Source organism: Nothoprocta perdicaria, unplaced genomic scaffold (assembly GCF_003342845.1).
Source record: "Nothoprocta perdicaria isolate Ctin4 unplaced genomic scaffold, notPer1 scaffold_72, whole genome shotgun sequence".
NCBI lineage: Eukaryota > Metazoa > Chordata > Aves > Tinamiformes > Tinamidae > Nothoprocta > Nothoprocta perdicaria.
In genome coordinates, this window is record NW_020455999.1 from 958483 (window position 1) to 974306 (window position 15824).

Genomic DNA, 15824 nt, shown 5'->3' on the forward strand with positions numbered 1-15824 from the left:
GGAATATCTGCTTGCCGTAAAAATACAGTGGGATGCAAGATCCTTAGCTAGAATTTGGGAAATATCAGTGGTGACCGTTTTAAACGCTGCCTCTCTCTTCAAATGTGTGCAGAATCCTTGGAAATTACTCAGGACTGTTTTTAAGCGGCGCACATACATAGACCTGATCCGTGGCTGAAGGAGAAGGTCCCAAGCCAATGACCTCGGAAATTAGCCCATTTCAGCAGACTGCCCTCTTGCTTCCTTCCCCCCTTCCTTCCTTTTCATGTTTTTAGTTAAAGAAAATCACTTCTAAGGCAGGATGCGTTAGCGGCCGAGTAGCTACAACTTCGTTGCTTAAGTTGTGGTGTTTTTTGGTGGTGTGCCACTTGTAAGAAAACTGCATTTTTAAATCAAAATTGTAAGCATTGTGTGTATATGTATAATATATATGAGCATATATCTTACATGAGGAGCTGTACAAAGTGCTGTAATCCAACGCAGAGAAGTAATTGGTGTGGGAAATCATGTAGCTTGGTGCCCAAATGGCAGAGCAGCTTCTTTTATAAAACTAGGATCTGCAGAGTACAATTAACTGTCATTAATTTTGTTGAATAGAAATATGTTCCATTTACTGTACAAGCAGAAGCCAGGCTTCGGTGAGTTTAAATAGCTGAAATCTAAATTATACAGGCAGTCCATTAAACAGCAGCAGAAACCTTGAAAGAAAATGGATTCACTCTGATACTGCTTCATAATAAAATCATTTGGCAAATCAGACCCGCGGCCGAGAATATTCCTGCGTGCTCCAGATGAGCCCAGGCAATTGGCTGAACTATTTATTGCAAGGCTGGGACCCTGGGGTTCCTGCAGAGGAGCCGGCAGTGCCGCTTGGAATGGGCTCAGCGGGAAGGGCCGCTCAAAGCTCGGGCTGGCCGTGGGTTTGGTGGGCGCCCTGTATAGGTCCCTGCTGCCCGGGACGGGGCTTTGCTGCTCAAAGCCCCTTTTCTGGCACCCCCCAGGCATTTCACCTCGTGTTTCGTGCTCATTACTAACCCCTGTGCCCATCGAGTGGAGCTGGAGGCCTGCTGGGGTTTGCCGAAGCCTTGAAAGTAGGGGCTATTAATGTAATTTCCCATTTCTTCGTATGCGTGTGTGAAAAAGAAATGCGTGAAGGTCTTGGTCCTCAGAAGAACTGAGGGCACTTGGATGTGTTAACAGCTACACGCCTGGGTGGTGCAGGTGCTGACTTGTTAACTAAAACCCAAACGAACCTCAGCTCTGAAGGAGCTTCCCACAAGCAGTGCCCTTTTAACAGGCTAAAGGTTCATGTGTTGGAAAGGCGACGTGCGCTTTTTTTCCTACCAAAATGTCTTGAAGCTTTTTGCTTGAGCTCTCATTTTTTAAAATTAGAGCTAGGTAATTAGGCAACGTGTTGTTACCTAATATCATTATGTTACATAACACGATGTGGGGAGCTGCGATGCCACGGAAGTGTAGAGTCAATGGGAGAAAGAATACAGCGGTGCCTTGCTGTGCATTAACACGGGCAGAAGGGATTTGATGGAGCCAGCTCATTTCTGTGTTTTTCACGGGCCACAGGCCTCATAGGCACAGATTTGTAGTGTTAGGAAATTCTTATGTGGCTCGGGGTCCACACGGGAGCTGTTCTTTAAATTGGCATATTTGTATTTTGCATCCCTGGTAAAAGAAAGTAATTGTTTTTATGGTGAGTTTTAAATAGCTGATGCGGATGCATCTGTAACTGCTCTCCTTTGGGTGTTTTTCCAATTTCTATCATAAGTGGCTTTGCTTTGCACCTGGATTAACTTGTTTTCGTATTTTTTTTTTTTTTTTTATTTCTCTGTTGCTTTGGAGCCATCCTAACTGGATGGTGTCCTGGTTGTAAACGTGGCTGGCAGCCCGTTGCTTGCAGCGCTGCCATCGTGGTGTTGGCTGTAGCATCATCCTGGCCGCATCCATAGCAGTTGCCAGGTCCTGTTGTTGTTCTATTTGAAATGCATTTTATCAGGATAAATGATGGCAGTGCATTCCCTGTGTTCTTTATGGAGCATAAGAAGCGCTTGCCTTTTGGAACAGCATGCAAGTTTGGGGAGCATCATGCAGAAAAGTAGCGGTGTTTTGCAATGCATAGGGTTTTATAAGACCTTTTCCATAGGAGGATTGGCGCTAATGGACCATCATTCATGGAACAGCTGAAGTTTTTAGGCTTTGTCTTCTGAATAGCTGTTATCTATGCGGATATAAAAAAAAGCAGAACACAATAACACTCCATTAAATATTTGCTTGCGTTTGGGAGCAGCATCTCTGCCTTCTAGCAAGCCGTGTGTGCACTTTTTGATTTCTGAGGTCATTATTGTTAATCAGGCTCTCCTTCCCCATTCATCCTGCACATTTTATTGAGGCACCACTTCTGCTGCAATTATTGCCAAGACCCTTCTTGAGACCTTATTTTACAGCAACCTTGTAGAGTCCACTTGTCACAACCAACCAAAAGTAATTACGTGTCTTCTGTCATGTCAAATGTAATTTGAGAAAGCGCAGTTTTTCCCCAAGGCAAAGCTGATCCAGTTTGCTGCATTCCATCTCTGATTGGTTACCTTGGTTTTCTTTACAATTAGAAGAGAAAATGTGTTGTGTTGGGCTCTTAATAGCAAGTTAACCACAGGAGATTTGATTAGTTTCTTGCCTTACTTTGGTCTGGTTCATAGGTTGTGACTTGGTCATTTTATTAACTCAATTAAGAAGAGTTTTGTATGAGTTTCTTTGTTTTTTCTAGCAAAATATCTGTGGAATCAAAGTTGATTTTTATGAAGCCAATTTGCTTATTTATCATCATAAAGCATCTAGTTTCTATTTTTAGATCATACGTGGAATAAATTACACATGCTATGCAAATGAACATGGTGGCTCTTTCTAAGCTTAGGCTGGTTTTTTTTTTCTTTTGTTTTGCTTTTTTTATGCTCTTACTTTGCAGAACAGAAGTTAATTTCCATTATTTTAAAATCTTGTTTTTTAAAGATTGCGTATATATTGAAAGTCGCCGGCCGAATACCCCATATTTCATCTGCAGCATTCAAGACTTCAAACTGGTAAGGACAATTTTCACGTCTTCCCCCTTCTCCTTTCCCCCCTGAGGTGGTCGTGTTTCTTCCTCTAGCTCCTTCCTAGTGAACTTTGCCTGTTGCAGTAGCAGCGGTTTTGCTGTTGAGGCCAGGGGTCTGTCCTAGTAGAGATGGAGTTTGTTGATGAACTGAGCCGTAAAGCTGGCGGTTGTCATCTTGGTAAGACTTTGTAATCCGCACAAATAGCGATTTTGCGTGTTTTAGGGGAAATAGTGGCACAGGAGGTCACCAGGTTCTCCACAAAAGCAGGATATTGGAAAAAAACGAACTCTTTTACTACAGATCTTTCTGCTGTTGGTGTTTCACTGGAGGTCTGGCCTTATTAATACATAGGCTGACAGTGTAGATCACCCCCAAACTGTTGCCATCAAAATACATCTTTCTTCTGGCTTTCTCACTCCAGTCTTCCCCATGCTGTGAGGGGCAACACGCTGCTTGATGCGGTCAGTGTTAACTTCTCTTCAATGCCGGTGTCCCTGCTAGTTCTCTATCTATGGTTTCATACTTTTGCAGGTAATTTTTCTCAGGTATCTTTGTATTCTCAGGACTCTTGGTAGCTCTCGCTTCTTGAGCAACTTCTTAGTGTTCCCGTATTTGCTGCCTTGAATAGTAACCATCCGCTATGGATAAGAATTTTTCTTTGTTTTTAATGGAGTTGCTGGGTTTTTAGCTTAGCACATTCTAATAATGCATTAAGGCTCATTTGTTCGTACCTTGCACGTGAGCAGGTGCTTTTGTATTTGATGGGAATCTCTCATGAAATACTGAATTACAATGTGGTAGTTGCCATTCCGGGCAGAAGCTCCTGCTGAGGCACATTAATTGCTCAGGATATTAACAGCAATAAAAACTGAAGCTTCTGTTGTAGATATTAGTCTAGTCCACCACATTAAAGCTGTCTGCAGAGCTACGTGGGACGTGTAGCGCAGTGTTTTGATAGCTTTCCTTTGGAATTTTGAGACGGATTTTCTTTAGATGGCAGATACACCTGTGGTTCGTGGTCAGAGGTGATAAGCTCACAGTTGAGGAACCAGGTGATGTGTTAATGTTGAGAACAGTGATGGAGTTAGAAACCACGTGGGTGTGATGCCGTGCGACCTGCTGTGGACCTCCAAGGTGTCTTCCAGCCTTGGTCACTGGTGTTACTGGATGCCCATGGGCTCTGCATGTTTCCATAAGTGCAAGGAAAGGCCGGAGCCTCTAGCAGAGAGCGGGCAAGGGAGCAAGAGGAAGCTCTTGGCCTGGGCACTGGTGTCGCGGCCTCCTTTCCCGTACGGATGGCCAAGTGCACACGTGTGGAAGGGGGAAGTTCAATCTGTAGGAAGCCAAGATGATTCACAGCAACACGTGTTTTTTGTTTTTGTTTTTTTTCTTCACCAATTAGTCACCAATAACTAATGTTATTAAGAAAGGTAATTATTGGGAGCTTCTTCCTTGAAAGCTATCTGAACTTGCCTTGGCTTTCGCAAGGTGCCCCCTTTTTGTTTGTTTAGGACCGATGTCTCTAACACATGTTTATTGCTTCCCAACCCAGGCCTGCTCCGCCTGGGGTTCGGATTTATCTCCTCCTTTCTACAGAAAGACACTTGACTCAATAGCTCCTGCTCCTGCAAAGACTTAATTCCTTTCTGATATTATTTTTTAGTATTTTTAATATTTATCTTTTTTAGCAGTATTATTTTTAGGATTCGGTGAAATTCAGTGCATATTTTAAGATCTGTGGAAGAGTTGGAAGGCAAGAGTGGAATTCACAGGTTTTGACAAACTTTGTCTTAGCATTTATTCTGTGACAGACTCTGAAGAATTGATGGCCAGAATCAGGAAGCACAGTGATATGTATTTATAAACATATATTTAACTGGAGATTTAAACGTAAGCGTAGTATGGGAGAGGACTGCTCGCCATCCCAGCTGTGATTGGAACAGGCTCTAGAGGAGGCCCAGAAATCCAGCCCAGCAACGGAGCTGCCAGAGGGAGATGCTGCAGGCTGCCAGGAACTATCATTATTTTACCTTCTTGCTATTGGAGATGCCTGCTTGTGCCTCTGCAGCCAGGCTTACCTGAGCCATCTGCAGCCAGGCTTACCTGAGCCAGAAATGAAGAGCCCCGGGTGCTGCGCGTACGGTTTAGTGTGTGCAGACTTAGCTAGTGAAATGAGATTACCAAGCATTAGTGCTCGGAAGAAAAGAGAACAGAACGCAGAGCTGAATGATTTTTAATTTCCCTCCCAAACATTAGAGAAGTGTGTTCAAAGGGTAGCTAGTTGCAGAGCAGGACTGTGTGTTTACAGGTACAGTGCATCAAAACTACTGAATTTACTGAAGCAAAAGCGGTTCCAGGCCAACTCTGAAGTTGAAACCTCCTCTGAAATAGGAGAAAAAGCCACATCCAAACTGAGAGAGAAAGAGAAAACTGTCAGCCAAGAGGTCTGCCTGCTGTTTTTTCTGCAGTAATGAATGGAAGTGAAGTAAGAAGTTAAACAAAAATAAGGATCAAAGGGGCCTTGCTGAAAGCCAAAAGAAACAAATAACTGCTGCTGCTAACGAGATTTCTGACCAGAGCACAAGTTAATGTATTAAAAAAAAAAAAAAGCAAATCTGCCCTTTAATTTTGCCATTTATACCTTTTTCTAGAATTTCTGCTGTTTGATAAATGAGCCCAAATGTCCTCCTTAAGGCTTCCCTTTTCCCTCTTAAAAAAACAAGTGAGGGGGAACCCAACCAGCAAATGGATTTTAGCAGCATGCTTCTGATTTATCCTCTTTTGATTTAATTTTGTGTCCCATTTAAAATGCTAATGGGCTACACTTTGAATCGGGAGCATCAGAGAGGAACTCGCCTCGCTTTTAGAACAGGGGAAGCGGCGGCTTTTGCCGTATAAAAGACAACATTATTAGTTGTGATGCAGTTGCCCTTTGTGCTGTGTGTTTACTTGATTGACGCGTCTCCAGTGCGAGGCTTTCTCCTTGAAGCCTGATTTGAATGGAGTTTACAGCTTGATTGCCCCAGGGCCTTGTAACAATTTATAGGCTGGATGGAAAGGCAGGAGTGCATAAAAAGACAGTTGTGAAATGCTGCTTGTGCCCTGTAATAGGAAATCTGTGTATGATGACCTTGGCCATAGGGGCCCGGGGGATCCTTTTACCATCATCCAAAGGGTTATAAAATGCAAAGTACTGCATCGTACCTGGATAAAGAGGAGAAATTAAAATAAATAGTTTTTTTTTTTTCCTGAACTGTGCAGTGTGATGCATAGGAGTGCAGGCAGTGGGGGGAAGGCAGTGTGCTCGCCTCCTTCCTACCTCTGGTCTTGCATTTTAGAAGGTGCTTCAGAATTAAGGTCTGTTGCTCAGTGCACTTTTATAGGAGATGATGCTTCTGAATGCAGATATCCAGGTGGAGTTTCTGTAGCCACAAGCATGTATGGATTTAAAAGCCTTGTTCTGTTTGTAGCTGAATTGATGTTCTGTTCCTGAACCGCAGCTGAATTCATTTGTGGCTCATTTTTCCTGGCCAGTTAGGAGGCTACTTGACCTTTCCATTTTGGCGTGGAAAAAAATGCTGATTAATATAGATTCTGGCTTCCCCGCATTCATCACCACCTTTATAGCCCCCCAAAAAAGACTGAATGATTTTCTTTCTACTCAGAGCCTTTCTAGAGCCTCTGTCCATGTCTGTCCTACCTGCAGCATGGGTAAGGCTGCTGCTCAGACTGTGCAGACCTGCTGATAGATAGAGACGGATGAGACATTTGAGAGAGCGTTGGATTATTTAAAACAAAAAATTTAGCCAGCAAACGAGATTGGCTGTTACCTCTAATGTGGAGCAGCTTGAAATGGAGCTGCTGTGATTACAGTGGGGCACGTGCGGGGAGGGAGATTAATATTAAAATGTTGGATATAGGGGGGGTTGGAGGAAGGAGCAAGGAATGATGAGGAATCGGAGGTGACAGTTTAAGGATTGCATGGCAGGAGCTGCACAGTGATTAAATTCACTGATGCTGTCATTGAGCTGTAAGGCTGGAGATAACATTCTCTCCTGCGCTGAAAACAAGGATCAATACAAACTCCTTGACAGGGGCTAAATTATTAAATAGAGCCTTTCTTACAATGTTTCATTATCTGGGATTTACCTCAGCTGGTGATTTGTCAGCAGCACGGGGAGATTTGCTGGGCATTTTGTATTAAAGTCATTCCAGATGCATATGAATCCATTTTGATAATTCCTTTCCTTTTTGCACTCTTCTCTGTAGATTTGTGATTAACTCCTGTCCAGATGGCACTGCAGATTCACATGGCTGTTAGGCTGTGGTGCACGGGCAGGTAGGGCTAGGTCTTAATCACACACACAAGTGCGCACATGTGTGTACACACATCCATATATCTATATCTATATCTATCTATATATATATCTATATATAAAATCTTTCCTTAGTAAAGGGTTGCTCTTATAAAGAGCTAAATTGATTTGTTTGTCTTCCACGTATTAAATTATCAAGACGTTTGGAGTGTCTTTCAGCTGAGAATGGGGAAATAGAGAAGGGAATTTGACTGCTCTCCGCGTGTGTAACTAGTGCCTAATGTTGCTGTTGGATTTTGAACTTAAGGGGTAAATAGTGCAATATTCTTTTTATTTCATTGTATGCCATATGAAGGCAGGGCAGAAACCAATTTTCAAGTGGATAAACCAACATATCTTGCACTGCAAGAGCACACGGGGTTATGTGAACACATTACAGCCAGACCTGGCTGCTGTTGGCAGATATCTGTAATTTCATCAGTGGGATCATTTTGTCAAGTATAAAGAGTGCTTAGGATTCCTGTGGGTTTTGTTTTTGTTTTTTTTTTTTAAATTTTCTTTTCCTGAGTAGCTTTAATAGTGTCACACACTAATACAACTAAACAAATTTATTCAGAGCTAGGATGTCGTGTGTCATCATCGCACCATCTTTGGAAGGAAGAGAGCAGTCACATTCGCGGGCTTAAAACAGATGGTAGCATTGTTAAGAACAAGGATTAAACAGCTGGGAGTGAGGAGTAGATGTAGATAATTTTAGGGCTCAGCTCCAGCTCTTCCTCCATTCCCGTCCATATGGCCTAGATTTGTACAATTCAAATCCACTTCCTAAAACTGAAGGGTTGTGTTGGGAGGGGGTCCCTGGTCCCGCTGCTGCCAGGGGAGCTCCGTGTCCTGCTGCATCCCGGAGGGATAACGTGCTGCCCAGAGCCTCCTCACTGTTTTGTTTTATTTTCAGCTGGCGAGTCACTCTTGTTTGCTGTAAAGCTGTTTTGAGACTTCGATATAGAACAGAGAAAGGGAGTCCTAAGAACGAGAGGAGCTAGAGTAGGGCTGAGTGCGAACTCCCATGTGTTTTTTGCCAAATTGCTCGTGTGTTTCTTGCTTTGTGTGGTGGGGTGGGTTTTTGTTTTTTAAGAATGAAGCACAATCCAAAGCAATTCCCTTAAACCCCCCCAAAACCAGATCCTTTAAAAAGAGGGTAAAATAAAAACATATTCCTTATGGTGGCAGAATATAATTAGGATTGCTTTTGTCATGCTGTGTTATCAAGAGGGATATACTCAGCCATTAATTAGAATATAAAAACACCTTTAATTGCAGTGACTTGATCACAAAACTGCTGGATTCAGCTACCACCTCCTATACACTTAGCTGTCCATATTGCAAGCTGTGTCAGTGCCCCTCTCAGGGCAGTGCAGCCTTCAGCATCTTTTCCACCGTCTTCTTTCCAGGTACCTAAAGCTACTGACATGAATGTAATTGGCTTCCAAATAAATCTGTAGTTGTCACGTTGAAAGCGTGAAAAAGGGGGGGAAAAATGTTATTTCTAGATTGATTTAAAAAGAAGATATTAAATAGTACATTTGCTGCTTTACATGTGGCAACAGCAATTGGAGTTGGAACAAATATAGCCGTATCCTCTGGTGTGGGATAGCGAGGGCATCTGTCATGTTTAATAACGCTCCTGACCTTTAGGATTATTGGAGTTGAAATTTTCTCTCTGGTCATTTGGGGGTACTTGAACGCTGTCAGATTCCTCGTGTCTGCGCCAGCTCTCCACATACACAGGGTTCCGCCTCGTAAGTTCCTGCAAATAATTCATTAAAGCGCTTTGGAAATGGCTTTCCTTAAGGAAAATAAAATATTGTTGTGATTGTGGAATTGCAGGGTCCCTTTTTGTGGGAAGGGGCCATCTCTGCGGCTTGGCTTGGTCCCCTTCGAGGCAGGGGTAACTTCTGCTGTGGAAACCTCTCAGTTTAGCAGGTGGGAGGTGCAGGATGGGATTGACATCCCATCCCCGGCGGCTCCGGGGGGAATTCTGTTCCCGTGGCTGGGAATGTGGCTCCCGCGGGTGGCTGTGCCCAAGGGCAGCGTCCGTCGGCACTTCCACAAGTCTGAGGTGTGTGCTTAAAAATGGAACCCCAATAAAAGCCTCCTGTGGAATGTGGCATTTTTGATTTCCCAGCTGTTTTGGTAAAGGTTTTTTCCGGAGTTTTGCCCTTGTTTCTCTTAGGTCTTCTCAGGAGAGCCCTGCCAGGCCTGAGGGCCTGGCTCCTTGTGTCCCTGTGCCTGGAATTCAGGGGCTTGCGGTAGAGGAGGGCCCTGATTCCCGTCGAGGCTCTGGGCTTGGGGCAGCTCCGGGGCTGGGATGTGGCGGGCGGGTGATTTTGGCTCCATGGTCACGGAACATCCGTCCATGGAGAACTTGAGCTTGTGATTTTGATTAAAGTGATCGATTTTAAATCACCCTGCATACATTTTAGGCCATTAGGCCATAGGCAGTTTTAAAAGGAAAATAATTCTTTAGTGCTGGAGTGTCCTCTTCTGTTTTCTAGGGAGAACTTTTCTGTTTCTTTTCCTGTTTTTTTTCTTTAAGTTTATTCCTTTGTGTTTTGCTTCTTTAAACATTTTAAGCCTAAAAAGTGCTTAAAGAATTAAAATTGTAACAGGCAATTCTTTAATTTTCCTTGACCCTTTTCCGTATGGGAAATACGCAGGCTATATTGCTCTGCAGAGCATTTCCTATTGCATCCCCTTGCGTTCTGTTTTGTTGCTGTATCTCATGCAAGGGCTGCTGTATGAAGCTGCAAGCAGCCCGTCCCTTTGATTCATAAGACATATTTAAAATAACAAAATACGGTGTGTAATTACAGCATAAAATATAAAGCAGCCATCCAGCTCAAAGATCCTTCTCCAAAATAGAGTTCTGGCGCTCTGCAAGTTTTAAAGGAGTGAAAATATGAATAAAGAATTCCCAGCAACTGATACCTTGATGGTGGCTTGTGATGATGGGATGTTAGTGGCATCGGTGGCTTCCTCCTTTTTCAAGGGGAGGGAAGAGAAGCTGCTGTTCTGCATGGGACCTGCTGGCAAATCGTGTGTGGAAGGAGGTAAACGAAGCAGCGTTGGGGCCGAGCGGGTGGCGACAGGGTAGCCACAATCCCCCCATTTGGTGCTGGGGCTTGGGCTGCTCCTGAGGGGTTGTCCCCTGTGGCTGCGAAGGGGCTGGCTCAGGATGACGCAGCAGTGCAGACAGATGTATATATTTGTCTTTAGGTTGTCAGGACTCTTCCTGGGACTTTCATGACCACCTTTGGCACTGCCCGGAGCAGTGTCACTCCTCAGGTCCATAAACGTGGTCGAAATAGCAGAAGGGGGAAGAGAGAGAAAAGAGGCTCCTTAAATTCACCCCGATGTCAAGGAGCTCTGTGAAAGTTCTTGATGTGAGAATGCAGGAGATGGCAGTTGTGGTTAATATTTCATAATGGTAGGGTTTATACGGGCTCTTTGTGGGGACAGAGGGTGGGATCGGCCTAACGACCACTGCAGCTGGCGCTGACCTAGGACCGTGCAAAATAAAACTCGAGTTTTCTGTAAAAAAGCCATTCTGTTTACAACCCCTTTCCTCTTATATCAAAGACATCACTAGGGCTATCGATCTTTGGCGTCCTGCTCTCCACGTTTCACAGCCCCTGTTTGTGCGGAGCTGCGTGCGCTCGCCTGCATCATTTCCATGAAGGGAGCTCATTACTAGTCACAGCCAGCGTGAGGGTTTTGTCAGGTCAAATAATGAATTTAATTCCTTATGACAGTGAATTTTAAAGGTGTTGTTGCTGACCGTGCCTCATACCGATGAGGGAGTGCGTGGGGGGAGTCGTGATTCATCCCTTCTGCTGTGGAGAGTTCAGTCGACGTCTGATGCTGAGAGCTTCTTTTCTTCTCAAATAATCTAATAATACTAAGCACTTGCCCTCGCTCTCTTACGCTCTGTGTCCTTAACCTCCTAGGAGGCTGCCTGGTGCTTTGCAAGGAGTGAGCATCCTACAAATCGTTCTCTGGTGTTTATGACATAAAGTGCCATATGCAGCTTCCCAAAAGGTGCGGGAAGAGTCAAGGGATCCCTGCAGAGCAGCTTCCTGCACAGCAGAGGTTTGATGTTTGCCCAGAGCAGGGCCGTGCGGCTGCTGTCCACAGGTAACTGGAGCAAGGGCAAGGGAGGCGTTTCTGTGTGTGCCATGCGTGCAAAAAGGACATGGGCACAACGGTTCCCATGGGATTTAAACGTAACCTTGACAAAAGGAAAGGAGACTGAACATCATTACTAGGATTATCACTTTAGAGAAAGGAATTGCAGCTGCTTGCACCCTACTGGCTGCAAACATAGCTGGAGTGATTCATTTATAGAAAGAATCAAGTGATTAAGATAAAAGAACAAACATAATTCACCACTGTGAAATATAAAAAACATAATTTATGCTCTGTTTCTACTGTAGTTATGATTAGTGACCTAGGGCTGTTGAACTTCCTCTTTGTGGATCACCAGAAGGCTGTGACAGTTTTCAAGGGAATTACTCTCTTTGAGTTTAAAGAGGCAGAAATGGGCTTGCTAACAAGGACCAGCCTCGCTATGTGCTTTCATATGCCTCGTGTTTAAAAAAAAACCCAATTAGGTGCTTTGATACGTCTGAACCTCAGGACCTAGCGAGCCGGAAAGGAGGTGCATAATATATCATGTCAGACGCTGGTGCAAATGCGGATCAGGAAATTGGTGCAGAAACCGTGTCCCCTGGACGCTTTTGCTCGTCTGTCACTGACAAGATTGAGAAATGTTCCCCCCTCCAAATGAGCTCCGTTATTTCACGGTGCTCGTCCCGCAGTCCTGCTGTTCTCTGGTGCTCTCCGTGTCGGGATCGGGGCTGTTCCGCACTCCTGCGCTGCCGGACGGGACCCGGTGGGAGCATGTTCTTGTAGCCATTTATATAACGTGGCCAGATGGATATAATTGTGTAGAACACTGTATTATTCTGCCCATTGTCTTATCATTGGTGTACGCTAGGTTTCATTAATCTGAATATTGGAAAATAGCTTGTCATAGCGTAGGGAGTGTCAGTGCATATATACGTTTGGGAAGGTAGTGACTGCTCAGGTGGCTCCATCTGTTCGCAGCTAGGCTGTGTGTCCCCTGTTGAGTATTACCAAGCACTGAGGTGGTGGTTTGCAAGACAATTTTATTTTATTTTCTCAAGTCGTGCCGAGAAGGTTGTATCTGGTCAAGGAAAACTGTGATCTCCATAACAAGGCATCTCTTCTCCTGTCAAACAGAGCTTTACACATTTTCACGCCGGGCGCCGACTTGGCAAACGTGGGTCCACCCAAGGCTTCTGCTAATGAGGAAAATTAATCGGAATAGTTTATACCACTGGTCTGGAAGCATTTGGGGGCCTCTCACTGAAATCCCACCTTGGGTTTAAGTGGAAGCTTTTGGTAGCTCCCTTCACTGCGCTCATGGTGCTGCAAAGATGATCTTGCCCAGGATCGGTGGTGGTTTACCTGGGTCTCCTGCATCAGCTTGGCTACCTGCACTCCCTTCAGTGCCCATTCCAATGGGAATGGCCCACATGTCTACTATATGGTTAAAAAAAAATGTGTATGTTTAACCAGATAACTCCTTGTGGATATTCTTAGATGTCTGGATGCTCACATGCAGCTTTTAGCACTGGAGAAAAGATATTTTTTCCCCCTTTTTTTTTTGTTTCTCCCGACTTTTCTTTGGAGCATTTCCCTTTTATAGCAAGTAAACACATCCATTTTGTTCTCCAGTGTAGTTATTTCTGATTTTCGCATTCTCAATATCTAGCTATTTCCAGATGAATGGAGGCTTTCTTTGCAATCTGCTGGTTTAGATGAGATTGCAGCCTGTTGGACCTGGTTTTGGGGGTATTTATTTAGTACTGCTTTGCATATAAATGCAAGGGAAAATATCAAGTTCTTTGCTGCTAATGCCAGCTACTGATATAGCAACAGATAGCAAGAGTCTGCAGCAGAAATTCCCTGCCTCGTGTGATAGTTGTGTCTTTTTCTCAAATTTGGAAGTTCTTTAAGGCCGTTTCCCCATTTTCCTGTGTAGCCGCTCTGGTTTGCTTCACAGTAATTACTCATGTTGTTAATTAAGGCCATATCAGGACCGTGCTTATCAGGCAATTTCTGAACACACTAATTCATGGAACACAAGTGTGGAAAATTGTTTTTTTGAGGGCTTAAAATATTAACTTTTTCTACAAGTCAGTGCAGCTTTCTAGAAGATGCAAACACTTGGGAACTTGACCGTTTATTTCCTTAGCAGATGTTTCCATCCTCCAAGAAGCCACACAAGGAAGCGTTTACATTCCAGACATTGATTTCCTAAATACTTTGTGCTCCCATTGCAAAAGCCCTTAGTTTTGTGGCGAAATCGCCAAGTTTTTGCTCATCGGTAGCCTTGGCTCTTTTCTTTTCTAATTTTAAACCTTGGCTTATGCCAAAAGCAGGCCAGTTTGGGGCAGCATTTTGATTTTTCCTGCATTATAAAAATCCCCCAGCTCCTGGGTGATATTTCAGCAACCACTTATCCCCGTTCAAGCTCGGCCCTGGGTTTGCAGGGTAAACTGGGGCTTGTTTTCTCTTTCCAGCTCCTGCCATCTCTCCGTTAAGAGCCCCTTCCTTAGCCACCATTTCAAGAGACTGTGGCCCCTTGGTAGTTAAAAGGTGAAAAATCTATTTAAACTTTACATTCTGGCTCCAAACGTGCCACGGCTGCGAGCTGCTTATTAAATGGGAGCATTTAATGTGGCCTGGCCCTTCTTACCCCCTACCTTGTTTTCTCCGTGGCTTTCGTGGTGTTTCTAGGAGTAATGATTGAGATGGGGCAGCATCTCGCGTGGCTTCCTCTGTGTGCGGCCAAGCCGAGCGATGTCCTGTGTGTCTGTGGGTGCTTGTGAGCTGTTTTCAGTTCTGTTTGGGGGATTATTTGTGGATTAAACACAAATAACTTGGTAGAGGGCTGTCTAGAGCAGTCTCCTTTGGTCCTGGTTTTGTCTCTTTTTACAACCTAATTGTGCCTTTCTGGGAGCTCCGTAGCTCTCTACATAACCACATGAAGGCCCCAAGAAAACCCTAGGCCCTGAAAGAGGGGATAAGACAGGGGCTTAGCATGAAATTAAATCCCTCCAAACACTTTGAGGGGTGAAGAGGGGGAGAATGCCCAGGGAATGGAAAACCTGGGAGTTTTTTGCCCTTGAGAGAGGAGCCGGGGAGCCTCTAACGCTGGTTAGGAGGTTGAGTGGCTTGAAAACGTTCCTGCTTTGGCAGGTGCCCGATGCCCCTCCGGCGTCTTCCCTTTCGAGTAACCCTGCAGCCTCGTCTGGGTGCTCTGATCATCACTGGGTGGGTTTCTGATTATGTATGTTCTGGTTTTGCACAGAAGGCACTTGCAGAACGACGTCCTTTTCGTCCAGATTAGGCCAATAATTTAACAGCAGGTCGTCGACTTGACTTGCCTCCCTGCCCTTTGGTTCCAGCTGGAGGATTCATTTCAGTGCCTCCGAGAAGCACTGTCAAGGAATAAGCTTTTTAGATAGCTAGCCCTCTGTAACAGCGTGTTAAAAACAATGAAGCCTAAATATTGCATTTAGCTGCTTGGCAGTTGCTTTCTAGCACTTTTTCAAATCTAGGGTAAAAAAAAAAAAAAGACTGGCTGGGATTTTATTTGGTTCACGGTAGATCTCTTATTAAAAGCTATTGTGTTTGGGCTCAGCTCCTGGCGGGCCTGACCGTTTACTGTTGGGTTTTGGTGGCGTTTTGATTTGTTCCTTGTGTTTCCTTCCCTGGCGCTTGGCCCCTGTCTGGGCCACCCTGCAATGGTCAGAGCAGCAACCAGGTCTGGTGCGAGCCCAGGGCTGGAACACTGGCTTTTGCAAAGAGGGGTTTTGCTTAGAATTGCCCTAGAATTTGAGCAAAGTGCTGGCTTTGGCACACAGCTCCACGTGGATGTGTCACTGGGGGTTATAGATGCTGCCTGCTTGTCCCCTCCGCTTGTGCAGGGCACTGCTGCTTGCTGGTAACGTTTCTGCCTTTGTTTGTAAACAGTTTCACCATCAACCCTGTGGAAACTGCAGTCAAGATTGAGCACAGCACACCAGGGATCCCATCAAAGCTGCCTTGCTGGGAGGCTGCCTTGCTTGCCTGCTCCTGGGGACACCCTAAGGCAGAGGAGGGTTTCTGCACAGAAGCAGCTGTGAGCGTCAAAGCAGGGAATTCAGGAGCAAAGCAGAGTGCTGTACATATTTGTTTGGCGTCTCGGAGTTGTTTGTACACAAGGCTGCATTAATTTCCAGCATACTGAAGCGCTTTCGTGGCTTCCAAA

The 15824-nt window shown here is 44.7% G+C and overlaps 1 protein-coding gene across 1 annotated transcript in view; it reads left to right on the forward strand.

Annotated features, from left to right (window-relative positions):
• The window catches only part of RERE (arginine-glutamic acid dipeptide repeats), a 160570-nt gene that overhangs the window by 61537 nt on the left and 83209 nt on the right, over window positions 1-15824 (forward strand). The window contains exon 3 of the mRNA XM_026050957.1: window positions 3022-3092. Within this exon, the coding sequence (XP_025906742.1) occupies window positions 3022-3092 (71 nt within the window). The remainder of the gene's footprint in view (window positions 1-3021; window positions 3093-15824) is intronic.